Source organism: Sipha flava, unplaced genomic scaffold (assembly GCF_003268045.1).
Source record: "Sipha flava isolate LNK unplaced genomic scaffold, YSA_version1 74_pilon_pilon, whole genome shotgun sequence".
In the NCBI taxonomy this organism is placed as follows: domain Eukaryota; kingdom Metazoa; phylum Arthropoda; class Insecta; order Hemiptera; family Aphididae; genus Sipha; species Sipha flava.
In genome coordinates, this window is record NW_020273614.1 from 959,050 (window position 1) to 975,007 (window position 15,958).

The window sequence follows — 15,958 nt, forward strand, 5'->3', positions numbered from 1 at the left end:
TTAATTTACTATTGCAAATGTGAATAAAAATAAAAAATAAATATAAAGGATCTAATTAAATATCTAATTTTCTCTAAAATACGGTCGACTATGTATATATAGGTGGTTTTATTTATTAGACGTTGAATGAAATGTTGTTATTATACTAAGAGTATAATTTAGTATTAGTAAACATAATTAAGTGATGATAATGATATTATAAACAATTTATAATTTTAGCCTAATCACTTGAATGTTGTTATAGTTTTATTTTGACATATGTCATCTCTACATTTTCACATTTTTTATTCAGATTTTCATGATAAAAAGTAAATATCTAAAGAATATTATATACGTTTCGATTTTGTTTTGATGAATTATTTAACTCTCAATATAGGTATTTTTCAATAGTCTTACTTATTAAAACTATATCTTGTGTAAAAACAAGTTTTTCAAAACCACTTATTTTACTAATATCATGTGGTGAGATCGTATAGAGTTATGTTTGCAATTAATACATGACACACACATATATATTCAATTATAATGTTGGCGTTAATGTATGAAATTCCGTTATATATGGTTCAGGTGGACAAATATTTTCTTTAAATACAACTTTGAGCACAGGACATTTTTCTGCACATACATTGAATTATGATCTCTAAACGATAAATTTGATGTAATATGAACATAATATGTTATTCGATTTAAAGCCAGTGCAATTTTTCTGTAATCTACCGGCTATGATGTTTGATGATTGATGGTTTGGTTTTTATAATCAATAATTTTATACTTGAAAAAAAAACTAAAAACATAATTTAACACTTTAAACAATTTTTGCTTATAAATGAAAATATCTACTAAAAATGTAAAATATTTCAATTTAACTTTACTTGTATAAAATAATTCCAAAAGAAGAACTGGCTCTCGTTAGTGCCCATTAAGTAAAATGCTTCTCAAAATTAAATATGTCCACAAAGGGGTGATAGTGTTCACGTTGGAAATCACAGGTATAAATGTTTATTATGCAATACTCAATCAAATATACCAAGGACTGAAATCTTTTGTGTTTTCGGTTCCGGTGTAGGTAAAAAAATTAACTTTTATAAGGGTTCCCGGTTCTAATTTTTTAATAAAATTAAGGGTTCTAGGACCGATTAATACTAGCTCTGAAAAATACCGGTTATTAGAAAAAAATTAATAATTAATAATAATTAATAATAAATTAATGTTATTGGTAACAATGTTTTCATCAATTTCTTTGAGAGTTTACTAAGCCACGAGTTCTTGATTATATTTACTAATTACTCGTAATACTCTATTCTAAAACATAAAAATAAAATTTATTTACAAAAGTTAAATTTAAATGTAATGTTAACATTTTTATATTCTGTGTAAAGTATTAATGTATTTGTTTTACATTAAACGGGAACACTACTGGTTGATATTGGTATATTGGTAGATGGATATTTTGTAGCGTTTTTACTAATCGACAATGTTTAGCGAGAAAAAAGTACATCTTTACTCAATGCGTTCAGAATTTAAAATATTTACGTATCGTACAATTTTGAATTCATATTATTATTTATTGAACTTAATACTTAATATTTAATAGATAATATATTTATTGTAGTATATTAATAAACTTAAAAAAAAAAGTTATCATAATAATAAAATACATATTTAATCTATTTTTAATCTCAATAAAATTATGAAAATTAATTATATTTCTGACTTATTACGATTTATGATTACTTTTTAACTTTTAACTAAGCTCATTGGTTATCAAATGTAACTATAAAACACTAATCTTATGATTTATATTTATAATAAAGACAAATGACAAATAGGAGATTATTGATTAAATATTTTATATTGTACGCTTATGTGTGCTTATTGAAATTTAGCTTTTTTAACATTTAGAACAATATTGGAATCATGAGGTATACATTTGATAATCGTAAATTTAACAAGTTTTTTATCATAAAATTAAAATTTTTTATTAAAAATGTTATAATTATTTAGATAGGTACAAAATGAATGTCAGAAAACTGATTACAAATAAAGGTACCTATGAAAACCATACGTATTTAATTTTTTGATTTAGTTTTAAAAATATTAAAAAAAACTATTTAATATTTGATTTTATTATTTGGTTAGTACAATAATATCTATTCCATAAAAACTTGTATTTTATAGAACTATAGAAGAGATTATATTTTTGAAGAAGAACGTAGGAACATAAGTAACATTCTTTTACTATCTGATTATATCTAGCTAGGTATTTCAAGAAGTACTTTAGTAGATAGGTAAATATAGGTATTTATTTTTAGTTTTATAGAATATATTTTATATTTTGATTTATTATTGACTTTATTATATTAATATTAATAATATTTTTTTATGAAACTTATAGTGGGTCGGTCCATATTGTAAAAATTAAAACTAAACAATAATTTGACACTTATAATATTCACCGATAAATTTACTTTATAGTTTTAGTTTTTATAATGTTGAATAATATTATGTCCGTATCACAGTTTATTCGTATTACAGATTATCTATGTTCATAATATTATTAAATATTTCTACCTGCAATGTAATTATTAATTATTATTAATATTTCCCTAATTACACGTACGGTGAGTGACTTAGTTGGCCAAAGTCGAAAATAAATTATACATGCATTAAAAATTACAATTTACGATACACGAAAGTAAAAACATTAATTCAATACTTTTATTTTTTTGAACCGACTAACAAGATATTACTACTAATCAAAATTAACCGTTTTTTTAATTATGGTTCCGGTGCCTAAATTTTTAAATGTTGACCGGTCCCTGAAGCAATTTATTTCGGTTCCGGTTCTGGTCTCTGAAATATACTTTTAATATAATTCATACTAATGTCCTAATTAACTATACTGTGTGATTGCTTTTTTTTATAATTGAAAAAGATAACTTAAAATATTTTAAGTTGAATTGCATAATTATGAGTATTTATGTATTTAAAAGCATATAGCATCATTATTAGATTAATTTAAGAAAAATCGTAATTTTCAGTAATAACTTTTTTTTTATAAATTAATAACATTTAGCTTTTTTCTAAAATTCAGAGCAATTTTTGTAAAACAGAACCACACTCTAAGGTAAATAGAAATTAACTTTTCAAGTTTGCCCTTGATTCGACTGACTTAATGAGAAAACAAACCACTGAAGTCTGTTAATAGTTTTAATTACTACTCATTGAGCATGTACGCATAAGCCTAGTATAGATGTACAATAGCATGCAAATTTTATTGAACTGAACCACAAACCAAGATATCAAACTACTGACCCTCAGAACGTTGCGATCAGTATCCGCCTAGTGTCGTTTATAGTAGAGTATTCAAACATAAAGTTAGGATATTTTGTACTCCTAATTTAAGCGTGAGTAAATATTTCAGTTATTTTGTTTTTATCATTATTTCTTAATTAAATACTTATGATTAATTTATTTTAAATTAAAATATTAGTTTTAGAATCATTTTCAATCCATCACTTCAAAACGTGATAGTTTAAATATACTATGAAAAGAACTGTATAAAATTGACAATATTTTTTACTATATTACTTTTATTAAGTGTAAACTAATAAATTTAAATCATTCTCGAATTAACTCTTAAATATAGTTTTATGCAGTGAACGTAGAGAACATTTAAAAAAATTAAACACTTTAGTTCAGAGCCAATTGAATATTAAGATTTTTAGTTAAGAACTGATAATTGGTAGTTGATAAAATCATTTAGAGAATTATTAATGTAAAAATAAAAATAAACGAAAATATTCTTTACTTTCAATTTTAAATTGCAACTATACCTACTAAAAAATAAATTAAAAATGCTGTTGAAAAATATGCTTTTACATTTCACCAGTTTACCATAATTTAGATTAAATAAGTTAATTATAATATTCTAGATCGACAACTAAGATAACTATGTACTTACATAATATAAGTTATACATTTTTATGAAAAATTAAGTACACTATTTAAATCTACATGAAATAATAAAATAAATAATGTTAATTATAAAAATAAATATTATGTCAACTAATGGGTTATCTTTATTTAATATAATTATATGTATAGTTTGTATGGTATTTTACATATGAATATAATGCGCATCTATGATACAAGTGTTTCACGTGAACAAAATGATTAGGAATCTTAGTCAAGTTAAAAATTCATAGTAATGATTTCTCGAGTAGGTATATATTTAGTAATCAATAAAATAAAATATTGTGCACAAAGAAAATACTCGTTTTAGTGTTCAATAATATTTCTTTGTATTACTCGTATATTCATTAGTATTGGTAGGTAAATTTGATTCAGACAAGTAAAGAGAAAACGAAGGTATCGAATTATTGAAAAATTAACTTCATGAAATATGTTATTTTGGAATTTTTAATAAGTTTATACTTTATTTAAAAATGTTTATAAATGTGTTTGTAGCTTATTAAAAAATTTGTTTAAAAATAATAGTATATCGTAATACTAATTATTATCGTAACTAATTATTTGAGAGCTTATTCTTAAAAATAATTTTCTGTTTATTTTACATTTTTGAAAAAAAAAAATTATATTACTTATGAGAAATATTTACCCAAATAACATTTATGTGATGTGTAGATTGTGTACGAATATCAAAACTTTAACAAAAATTGTTTTTTATGTACAAAATAGATGAACTTTTTTTATTACACTTATGAAGTCTATAATGCAATTGTTAATAAAGTTGTTTATAAAATATTTTAAAATATTATAGCGGTCTCACAAGTAGACCAAATTCAGGCGGTTTCTGAACGGCTCGTGAATGCCTGTACGTTCGACGGTTAACAATCGCAGACTATTACGATCGTTAGGAATTTTAAAATTTCCTGACTATGGCATCAAATGAAAACTGCCCTACTGGTAAATCTATTTAACTAGAAACTATAATCAGGTAAATGAAATGAAAAAATGTATAACGGCATATTTTTAACACTCAGCAGGTACAGGGGCAGTTTTTAAACATAACGGATTCAATACTAATTCGAAGAAAGAACCAATAGTTAGAGACTATGCTTTACTCAATGCAGAGGAAGATGATGAAATGGTAAGTCAAAAGGAAATATTTATTTAATCATAATCTTAACAGTTGAAAACTATTTATGCATATTTATTTTAGAAATTGAAAGAAAGACACTGTATAATATAATAATTAGTAGTTATACTTTATTTTATTTTTTACGGTGGGATTCTTAAAGATTTTATCTGGAGAAGAAAGTAGAGGGGGCAAAATAAATGAAAGGGTTAGTTCCGATATCTTTATGATTTTCTTTATTTGTTATCTAGTTTTTATGGTTTCTTATTACATATTTCGTCCAATTATTTAATTAATTAATTGGTATGTACACAATATTATATATAATATTCAAATAATAAAATATATTATATCAATGTACAATTCTATAAAATAATAATAATAGTATAATAAAAATAATAGTAATAATAATAATAATAATAAAAAATAATTCAATATTTCAAAAATTACCAGATTTCAAAATTAATAATTTTATAAAAATGGAAAAAGACAATAATTTGAATGTCTTCGCAGCTTAACATTTTTGATACATCTCATTTAAAATAAGAATGAACTTTAATACCTAATCTTCAATAAATGTAATATATAAATATAAAATAATTCATGGTGCTTTATTATTTATATGACTCTAATTTTAAATTATTCAACCTTTATTTTTTTTTATTTTGTTCTCAACAGGCCTTTTGCATGCTTCTACCTAATCTTTCCATCTTTCACAATCTTTTGCCATTTATATCGTTATCCCCTCATCTATTTCTTTAATGTTTTTAACTATTCTATCTATCCATCATTGACGGCATCTCCCTCTTGGTCGTTTTTTGTTGATTTTCTTAGTTAAAACATTACGAATAAGGTTTCAATTCCGTCAGCTCGTCAAACGTGATCAGACCACTCCAGGCGTTTTATCTTGAGATTTTTTCCAATATTTGGTTTGTTGTACATTTTTTATATGTCCACGTTTTTCCTTCTTTCATATTCTCAGTTTAAATTTCGTTTGGATCCATATATCTTCCATAAAACTTTCCTCTCAAATGTTTGTAGTTTTTCTTCATTGCCTTGCATAGTGGACTAAGTTTCATATACATACATTGCTATTGGGCATAAGTAACATGTGTAAAGTTTTTTCTTTGTGGTTTTTGATAGCATTCTGGAGCTTAAAATGTTGTTGATGGCAAAGTATGCTCGGTTTGCCACATTTTTCTTTACTTGTATCTCATTATGCATATTATTAGTCTCATTGATATTAGCTCCCATGTACTTAAAATTATCCACCTGCTCTAAACAATGGTCCCACTTTTAAGTTAGATTTGTTTACCACTTTTCTGGGCATTATTAGGTATTTGGTTTTGTCTTCATTTATACTGAGACCCATCTTTTTACTAGAATTAATTAAACTTTTTGTGATAGATATTATTTTGTTTTTGGTATCTAACAATTTTTTTTAATGCGAGGTTATATAGAATAGGGGATAGACCATCCCTTTGTTTTAACCAGGTCTTCGTCTTAAGCTGATCAGATAGTTCTCTTAGATAACGAACTTTGCAATATACATATTCAAGTTACAAATCTCAATCATCCTTACTAATTTTTCAGGAGTTCCAAAATTTCTCAGGGCTGTCCACAGTTGTTGCCTGTTCACACTATCGTAGGCCTGCTCAAAGTTCATAAAAAGCATGTATAAATTTTGATCATATTCATAATACATCTCCATGATTTTACGTATGGTGAAGATATGGTCTGTAGTCGATTTCCCTTTCTTAAAGCCACATTGATATTCACCAATGATATCAGTGGCGTATACTTTTAACCTTCTTAGGATTGCCTAGGATAACACTTTGTAGCATGTGTCTAATAAGGCGATACATCGGTAGTTTTCTACCTTTGCTGGATTACCCTTCTTGAATATTAGGCAGATAATCGCCAAGTTCCAGTCTTTAGGAATGCTCTCATTATTCCATATAATTCCGATTAGTTGTTGTATTTATGCTACTAGAAGTACTCCTGCTAATTTGAGCAATTCTGAATTTAAGTTGTTCTCCCCTGGTGATTTGCTTTTTTTTTAATTAATTTAATTATGTCTTGAATTTCATTCTGATCAGGTTCATTGAACTCTGGATCTACCGTGTTATATGTTGTTTGTTGGTATTTATCATTAGTTTCTACTATGTACTTGTCATTTAGTATTCGTTTGAAATATTCCTGGAATAAATGTAGAACATACTGTGTTTCCGTTATTAATTTGCCGTCATGATCAGTTATGATGCAGTTTTGCGCTTTATAACCTTCCTTTATGGATTTTATTTGTTTGAAAAAAGTCTGGGATTATTTTTATACTTTTCGATGTTATCTACCACTCTTTTTTCTATTAATCTTTTTTCGTCGTCTTATTATTGTGCTGTTTGCTATTTTTCTTGCTTCTCTATATATTTGTATGTTTTATTGTGTAGCATCCTACAGCATTTGTACTCTGTATTCTTTACGGTTCTTGATAACCTCTTGACATGTTTTGTCAAACAAATGGTTTCGGTATTTTCGATCGTTCTCCTTTAGGGTTTTTGACGCTTCTGACACTGTATCTTTTATCTTTGTCCGGTTTGCCTCTATGTCATCCATTGTAGCTTTATTTTCCCTAAAATTATTGGCTATTTTCGATTGATACATTTGTTGTTCTTTTCGGTCCTTTGCTTTTTCTACATTGAGGCGTACTGTTTTAGTGATTTTATTATCCTGTTTTAATCTCCAGTTAGTTCACTGATAATTTTGTACGAAAATCCATAACTACCAGGTAGTGATCAGTATCTCCATCTGCTCCTCTGTAGCTTCATACATTGTTTACGCAGAATTTGTGTTTTTTATTTATCATGTGACATGGTCAATTTAGCTTTTAGTTCTTGAATTTGGTGATGTCCACGTATGTTTATGTATATCCTTCCTTGGAAAGTACGTAGGTACTGCTTATTATCAGATCCTTTGATGTAGCAAAGTTTATGATTCGTACTCCATTGTCGTTGGATACTTCGTGTAAACTTTCTCATCCAATAGTTGGTTTGTACACAGGTTCTCGACCAATTTCTGCGTTGAAATCTTCAATAATTATTTTTACAGTATTCCTAGGTAAAGTGTCATAAATATTTTCTAGTTCTTCATAGTAAGCACTTTTTATGTCATTATTTTTATCCTCCGTTGGGGCGTAACAATTCATTAATATGATGTCCCAAATTTGTCCTTTTATGCATATATAGCACAACCGATCATTTATAGCAGTGAACTCTTTCATATTTGTTATCATTGAGTTATCAATTAATAATCCTACTCCGTATTCGTATTTTCCATCTTATGAGCCACTATAGAAAATAGTGTGGTTCCCTGACCTAATGTTACCGCTCCTAGGCCATCTTACTTCTTGTAATGCTACAATTGGCAACTTATATCTTTTGATCTTATCGATTACTGTCTTCAGAGCGTCTAGCTTAAAAAGAGTTCGTATATTCCATGTTCCAATCCTTAATTCTTTTCTGTCCTTGTTCCGTTTTCCATGTGTTTTTCCATTATAACTGTCCCGAGGCTTGGTTGTAAGATTCACAACACAGTATATTTTTTATGAGGCTGGGGTGTTAGTCCAATGCTCAACCTGATAAATCACGCTAAACCGACCAATTAAGGTCAGTTTATGGCTCAGGGACCTGGAGTTCGCCAAACCTGAGGTACTATTTAAAATACCCCGTAGGTTTTTTTTTAACCTTTATAGATAATAATAAAAAAAATAAAATATTTTCTTATTTTTATTTATAAGAAAATGTATTAATCATATAATAAATAGTTAATTAAAGTATAAATGTTATATATTTAAACTACATTCTAGTTATAAATATTCATCGATCTATATATAAGTTTTTGGCTATATTTGTTATTTTTATATGCAATGTTAAAATTAATATATAATTTAGATTATTTTGAACTCATTCCTTATTGACGTTTATGTGCATTAATCATAATACTTGAATGAATGGACCTTTTTTATAGCGAATGATTCATCAATAGAAAGCTATTAGCTTCATACAGAAATTTGTTAAAAATGTAAAATGTCTTAGCAATCAACATTAAGGTACTATAGTATTTTAATTTTATTCTATAACAGGTCCATCCGTATGTTTCCCACTGTATTAACAATTTATTAATAAATAAACGACTAAACGTTAAAAAATGGCATATTTAATGTTCCAAAATGTTGATGGAATGATGGAACGGATAGTTATAAAAAGGAATTTACATACAAAATGGAAATTTCGGTAGCCAATCGTATAATATATACTTGAAATATTATGATCATATATTTTTATTTTGCTTTAAAGGACGTAACAGAAGTCATTTTTAAGAAAATGCTACTTCTATATACTATAATAAATGTATTATGTAGAACAGTGGTTCTCGACCGGGGTGACATAGACGCAGTGTATGTGTGACACAAAATCTCCAAGGGAAAATAATAAAAATAAGAATATAATTAATTTTAATAAAATTATATTATTGCCACAACTGTCATGTACATAGCATAGCATACCATTAAGTTTGTATTTTTATATTATTTAAGTCCGATAAATACGTGCAGTATTTTCATTTGTAAAATCAGTGCATTATCGATTATCTTATTGATTTATCCGGTGTCGGTGGTCAGTTATTTTGAAGTTGCTAGATATGTAATGTTATAGCTTTACAACTATAGAAGACAATATGAAACGCGGTCTTTTCACTATCAGCCCTGGACTTCCTCAACTTTGTAAAAACAACCAGGACCTAATATATCATCAGTTTTCATATAAATCATTATTATTATTATTATTATTATTTTTTTTTTTTTTAATTTGCAAATTAAAACTTTCAACCGTCAATTTTTATTGAACCCTGCATCTCAAATACATTGTAAGTGTACTTTTATTTTTCTGTGTGCAGTATTTTTATTTTTTTTTGTTATTTCAAGAATTATTCTAAAATACACAGTTAAGATTATTTATTATTTTGATGTTAGGGTAAGGCGATATTTTATTCTAGTGGCTAAAAGAGACATGAGCGAGAAAAGGATGAGAATCACTGATGTAGAATATTGTATACATGGTTTAGCTTGAATCAGAAGGATGTTATACAATTGTATTATTTGCATCTCACCTTCCATAGTTAAAAACTAAATATTGAATAACTTTCTTATAATTATTCTTATTTGTTTCCCTATCAACTATTTAGAGTCGGTTATACTTAGTTAATTACCTTTGTCTGTGTATTCTTCTCACGTATAAACACCAGTAGCCTTCTTATCACTTCTAATTTTGTTTAACCATCGTGTCATAGGATTCTTCTCCTTTCTTATTCTGTTTTTATAAATAACATTGTAATTTATAAAATTAACCTATATTCAAATATGTATACATTCTAGGAAATTTATGGATACAAACGAAGTGGACTAATGACGATAATAACATGGATTCTAATCGTTTTGACGTTAGGATTCGTACGTTTATTATTTCATTGGTGGCCTCATTGGGTTTTGTATGCTATGTTCAAAAGATGTCCCCTAAACGAAGCAGAACGTGTTCTCATTGTTGTAAGTTTTCCATATTATAGAAAAATACGAAAAATTATTATTTTGCCATTATTTAGGACAGTTACCAAGGGATGTATAAGTCATATTTTGTAAGACCAATAAAAAAAGTGTCAATTAAAAAAATATGGTAGGTAAATTAAAAAGTTAATCAAATTGTTTGATAACAATTAATAGATAGTCTAACTTAATATTTATAATAAAATCATTAATATAATATTATATTTTTTAGTAGTGACGAACTATCCAAAACAGAAAAAATGAAGAACATGAGTGATTTTACAATTGAAGAACTTCGCAAATCATTAGAAGTAAAATCTATAAGGATAAATTTGAATGATGGATCATTTCAAGGTTTTTTCATTTGGATATATTTTATGAAATAATAAAATTTAAATATATAAATATATATTAATAAAAAATTGTATTGTATTAGATGTAAGTCAAATCAGAGCAATAGAAATAAAAAAAATTTGCTATGTTTGGTGCGATAATCAAAGGAAATTTCAAAAACTCGTTGGCTTAGATAGAGGTATGACTACAGCGCAACTTCATACATTTAAAGGTTATTCTGTACAAGAACAATTTGTTAGGTAATATATTAAATTTTTATGATTTACCAATGATGAATTGTTTACAGTTAATTTTTTTTTTTCTTTTGAAATTTATGTAATTGCAGAAAGTGTATATATGGAGAAAATAAAATCAATGTACCCACTCAAAGTATATTCACTCTAATATGGCTTGAAGTTCTTAACCCTTTATACATTTTCCAAGCTTTTTCTCTTGTAGTATGGTTTGCTGAAGGTTATGTGTATTATTTGGGAGCAATAGTTATCATGTCAGTTTTTGGAATAACGTCGTCAGTTATACAAACTCGTCTGGTAACCATTAATTTAAAAATTATTAAAAGAATACAGTTATATAGTTGGCTCAGTGGCGTATTTCAATTTTTTTTGGGGGGGGGGGGGTCCACAGTTTATACATAATTAATATAATTTATATATTACATTGTAATATAGGACGTGTTAATAAATTCAAAGTAGTAACGCTTGATGTAAAGAAATAAATATACAACATTTTATAATAGTTTAATCCATTATTTATATTATTTATTAACCATTAATTTTGTAATATTATTACTCTTATCAGCCTTATCAATAAGTGCTATAATATTACAAATTAAATGTTAATTTTATTGTAGTTGATTATAATGTAAAATATATTAGAAGGCTAATGACAATTAATTTTAAATATTATTTGTTCGATAATTTATAGCTGAAAATATATCTGTATTTTTATTGAAATTTTTCAATATTTAATTATGAAAATTATAATTTACGTTCATGGGTTTATTTTAGAATCAAAAGACTTTATTAGAGACAGTGCGTTCATTAGATAAAGTGACTGTATGCCGAAAAATGGGAGGACCAAACTCTGAAGCCATCTACGAAGATATACCCACACTAGATTTGGTACCGGGTGATATAATTGTCATACCAAGATATGGATTTGAAGTACCATGCGATATAGCTTTACTGTGTGGAAATTGTGTTGTTAATGAAAGCATGCTTACAGGTTATTGGAATAATTATATTTTTTTTAAAAAAAATCACGTTTCTAATTCGATAAAGTAATCAATATTAAATATTCAATTTATTTTTAATTTTTATTGAAGGTGAAAGTGTGCCTGTGCTAAAGACTGCACTGCCTAATATAAATCTCTTATACAACGAACAGGAAGACGCTAATCATACATTGTTTTCTGGAACTAAAATTCTTCAAGCACGATATTTTTCTGATCGACATGTTCACGGAGTAGTTTTAAGAACGGGATATTTAACCGCTAAAGGGTCATTAGTGAGATCAATATTATATCCACCCCCCGCTGATTTCAGGTTCGATAAAGACACATATCGTTTTATTTGGATTTTAGCAATTGTTGCAATTTCTGGTTCAATTTATACAGCAGTGACAAAAGTAATTATAAAATCAAACACACGTTAATGGTTTTTTATACTTAAGTTATTATCTTTTATGTTTAGGCGTCTAGAGGATTAACCGTATTTGATATTTTAGTCAAGTCCTTAGATCTGTTCACAATTGTAATTCCGCCAGCACTTCCAGCTGCCATGACTGTTGGTAGATTATACGCATTGCGTAGGCTTCAAAGTCATCAACTATCCTGTATGAACTCAAGAGTTATTAATGTTTGTGGCTCAATAGATTGCATATGTTTTGACAAAGTAAGGTTCATTTTCTATAAAAACACTGATTGTTATTATAAATACAGTATTTTTTAAACGTAGACAGGAACTTTGACAGAAGATGGCTTAGATATGTGGGGGGTTGTACCAGTTGAAAATAATCACGAGCTTGGATTGCCCGTTAGAGATGTAACAACGTTGCCCAATGATCATGCGTTGAAATTGGGTATGGTAGCGTGTCATTCGTTGACATTACTAAATTCAACGGTTTCTGGAGATCCCCTTGACATAAAAGTAGGTAGATTTTAATATATATATCTTAAGTCGTATATGTGTTAAGTTAATTATTGGATATATTACAGATGTTTGAGTCCACGGCTTGGGGCCTTGAAGAATTAGAAATATCCGATGCTTCAAAGTTTGATGTTTTAATACCATCGATTGTACGAAACTTGACTACCACAGATGACGAAAAACAAATAGAAATTGGTCTTATTCATCAATTTCATTTTTCTTCATCACTTCAAAGAATGAGCATGATTACAAAAACAATCGGTGATCCACGTTTTATTGTGTATACCAAAGGATCACCAGAAATGATACAATCATTATGTATTCCAAACACCGGTGGGAGCATACAAAATTTAATAAAATTCATTGAAAAATAAATTAATAAAAATTTTTTATTTTTTTCACAGTACCAAGTAAAACTAATAATGTATTGCGTGGTTACACCGAAGAAGGATATAGAGTTATTGCTCTTGCTTATAAAGTACTTAAAGATTGTAATTTTGTTCAAATTCCAAAATTAAGACGAGAAGAGGTGGAGTGTGATTTAAACTTTGCTGGATTAGTTATTTTAGAAAATCGTTTAAAAGATCAGACTACACCTGTTATAAAAGAACTTCAAGGAGCAGATATGAAAATTATCATGGTTACTGGTAGAGTAAATTATTAATTTAAAATTTAGAAATAAATGTCTAAATGAATTATTTGAATTTATAAATCTAAGGTGATAACATTTTAACGGCTGTCAGTGTAGCTAAAGAATGTGGAATAGTTTTGCCCTCGAAAACAGTGGTTGATGTTACAGCTGATGAGAGTCAAGAACATCATCCAAAAATATACTATACAGCTAGTGGAATTACATCACCAATGGTAAAAAGTTAATGGCCGGTTTAAAATAATTTATTTCATAGTAAAATGTAACATTATATGTTTGTACAGAGAGTTACTACAGCTATAATAGAAAGCTATGATTACAATAAAAACGATTTAGAATTAGAGGCCAGAGTCAATGGAGATTATAGTTTTGCAATGACTGGCCGAACATGGGCAATCATTAGAGATAAATTCCCAGATCTTCTTCCTAGGATACTTGTAAAAGGAGCTATATTTGCAAGAATGACATCCGAACAAAAACAACAGTTAATACAAGAACTCCAACATATTGGCTACCATGTTGGTAAGATAACAATATAACCTTTATTTATTTTGTTTGTATTACTTTAATTTTGCAATTCAAATAAATTGCATTTTCAGCCATGTGTGGTGATGGTGCAAACGATTGCGGGGCGTTAAGAGCGGCTCATGTCGGCGTTTCATTGTCAGAAGCGGAATCGTCTGTAGCTTCGCCATTCACTTCTCACGTAGCAGATATTTCTTGTATGCCACGTATCATCCGTGAAGGCAGAGCAGCTCTAGTTACGTCATTTGGGATTTTTAAATTTATGGTCCTCTATAGTTTGTTGGAGTTCACTTCAACATTTATTTTATACAACATTGACAGTAACTTAACAGATTTCGAGTTTCTGTTTATTGACATTGGTTTAGTGGTAAATTTTATGTTCTTTTTTGGACGAAATGAAGCTTTTCAGGGATCATTATTTAAAAAGCCTCCTCTTACGAGGTTATTATCGTTTATTCCTTTGTTTTCGATGGTTACGAATCTGTTTGTAATGATATCAACACAGATTTTATCCTTCTATCTAGTACATCAATTTTCTTGGTTTAAACCATTTCATTATACTCACCCGAGAGAGTATAAATGCTATGAAAATTATGCTGTGTATTCCGTATCGCAATTTCAATACATTATATTAGCTTTTATATTTTCATATGGTAAACCATACCGAGGACCTATTTACAAAAATACAATTTTTTTCTGTAGTTTACTAACTATGACTGCTACCTGTTTGTACATAACTTTGTTCCCTGCAGAATGGACGAAAGAATTACTCCAATTAGAATTTCCTCCGATGATCGAGTTCCCGATTATCGTAGTTGCATTAGCTATATTTGATTGTATTTTATGTCTGGCTATAGAATATTTTGTTGTTGATTATTTGTTGACGAAAAAATTAAAATTGGGGTCTTTTGATTCCACTAATGAACATATATATCATTCAGTAAAGGCTGAACTAGACTCTTCACCTGGATGGCCCCCAATTTGTAAACATCAACCAATGATTACTTCATCTTCTTTAGAGTGTATGCGTAAGACTGAAATCGATACGGAACATTTTGAACGCCAAGAACGTGTTAAGACAATGATAACACGATTATAAATGTTATTGATATGGTAAAAATAATTTTGTTTTTATATTTTGAAAGAAATCAATGCTGTTTACATATTATTGAAAAATCGTTTTAAAAAGGATTCATATTTACTTATTAATACTTTTTAATTTCCTCGTAAATGTTTATAAAAGGATCATATTAGCAAGACAAAAAATGTTAACAGTTGTAAATTATGAGTAGTTTTAATTAATTTTACATATTATATAAATAATTAAAAATGTATGTACCTACCTATGTTATTAGTTATGTTTTTATTGTACATAATTTTATATTGAATAGGTTCAGTATGATTTATGAAACTGTATAGATGTCCCATATTCTTAAATTACAAAATAAGTTTAATATTATATTTAATTTCATTAGTTGTGAATAATTTTTGTTACCAAAAAATATTATATTTTTAAGCATCTATATTATATAAAATAGATTCAATCTATAGATCCAATGATTTTAAATTATTTCCGAACTATAGCATTG

At 27.4% G+C, this 15,958-nt stretch overlaps 1 protein-coding gene across 6 annotated transcripts in view; it reads left to right on the top strand.

The window, feature by feature from the left end:
- Positions 1–15,535, top strand: part of LOC112692489 (probable cation-transporting ATPase 13A3) — a 42,806-nt gene extending 27,271 nt beyond the window's left edge. For 3 of the 6 annotated variants that reach the window (XM_025567158.1, XM_025567155.1, XM_025567156.1), the window contains exons 2-17: positions 4,784–4,929; positions 5,007–5,113; positions 10,530–10,697; positions 10,754–10,824; positions 10,927–11,048; positions 11,131–11,287; positions 11,374–11,578; positions 12,056–12,272; positions 12,373–12,674; positions 12,740–12,940; positions 13,004–13,195; positions 13,264–13,528; positions 13,600–13,842; positions 13,914–14,059; positions 14,129–14,366; positions 14,444–15,535. In XM_025567158.1, the coding sequence (XP_025422943.1) occupies positions 4,902–4,929; positions 5,007–5,113; positions 10,530–10,697; positions 10,754–10,824; positions 10,927–11,048; positions 11,131–11,287; positions 11,374–11,578; positions 12,056–12,272; positions 12,373–12,674; positions 12,740–12,940; positions 13,004–13,195; positions 13,264–13,528; positions 13,600–13,842; positions 13,914–14,059; positions 14,129–14,366; positions 14,444–15,468 (3,687 nt within the window). In that variant the 5' untranslated portion in view covers positions 4,784–4,901 and the 3' untranslated portion in view covers positions 15,469–15,535. Of the gene's footprint in view, positions 1–3,304; positions 3,408–4,347; positions 4,372–4,783; positions 4,930–5,006; positions 5,114–10,529; positions 10,698–10,753; positions 10,825–10,926; positions 11,049–11,130; positions 11,288–11,373; positions 11,579–12,055; positions 12,273–12,372; positions 12,675–12,739; positions 12,941–13,003; positions 13,196–13,263; positions 13,529–13,599; positions 13,843–13,913; positions 14,060–14,128; positions 14,367–14,443 lie in introns of those variants that run through there. The other 3 variants (XM_025567157.1, XM_025567159.1, XM_025567160.1) reach the window with 3 other exon arrangements.
- The last annotated feature ends 423 nt before the right edge of the window (positions 15,536–15,958 follow it).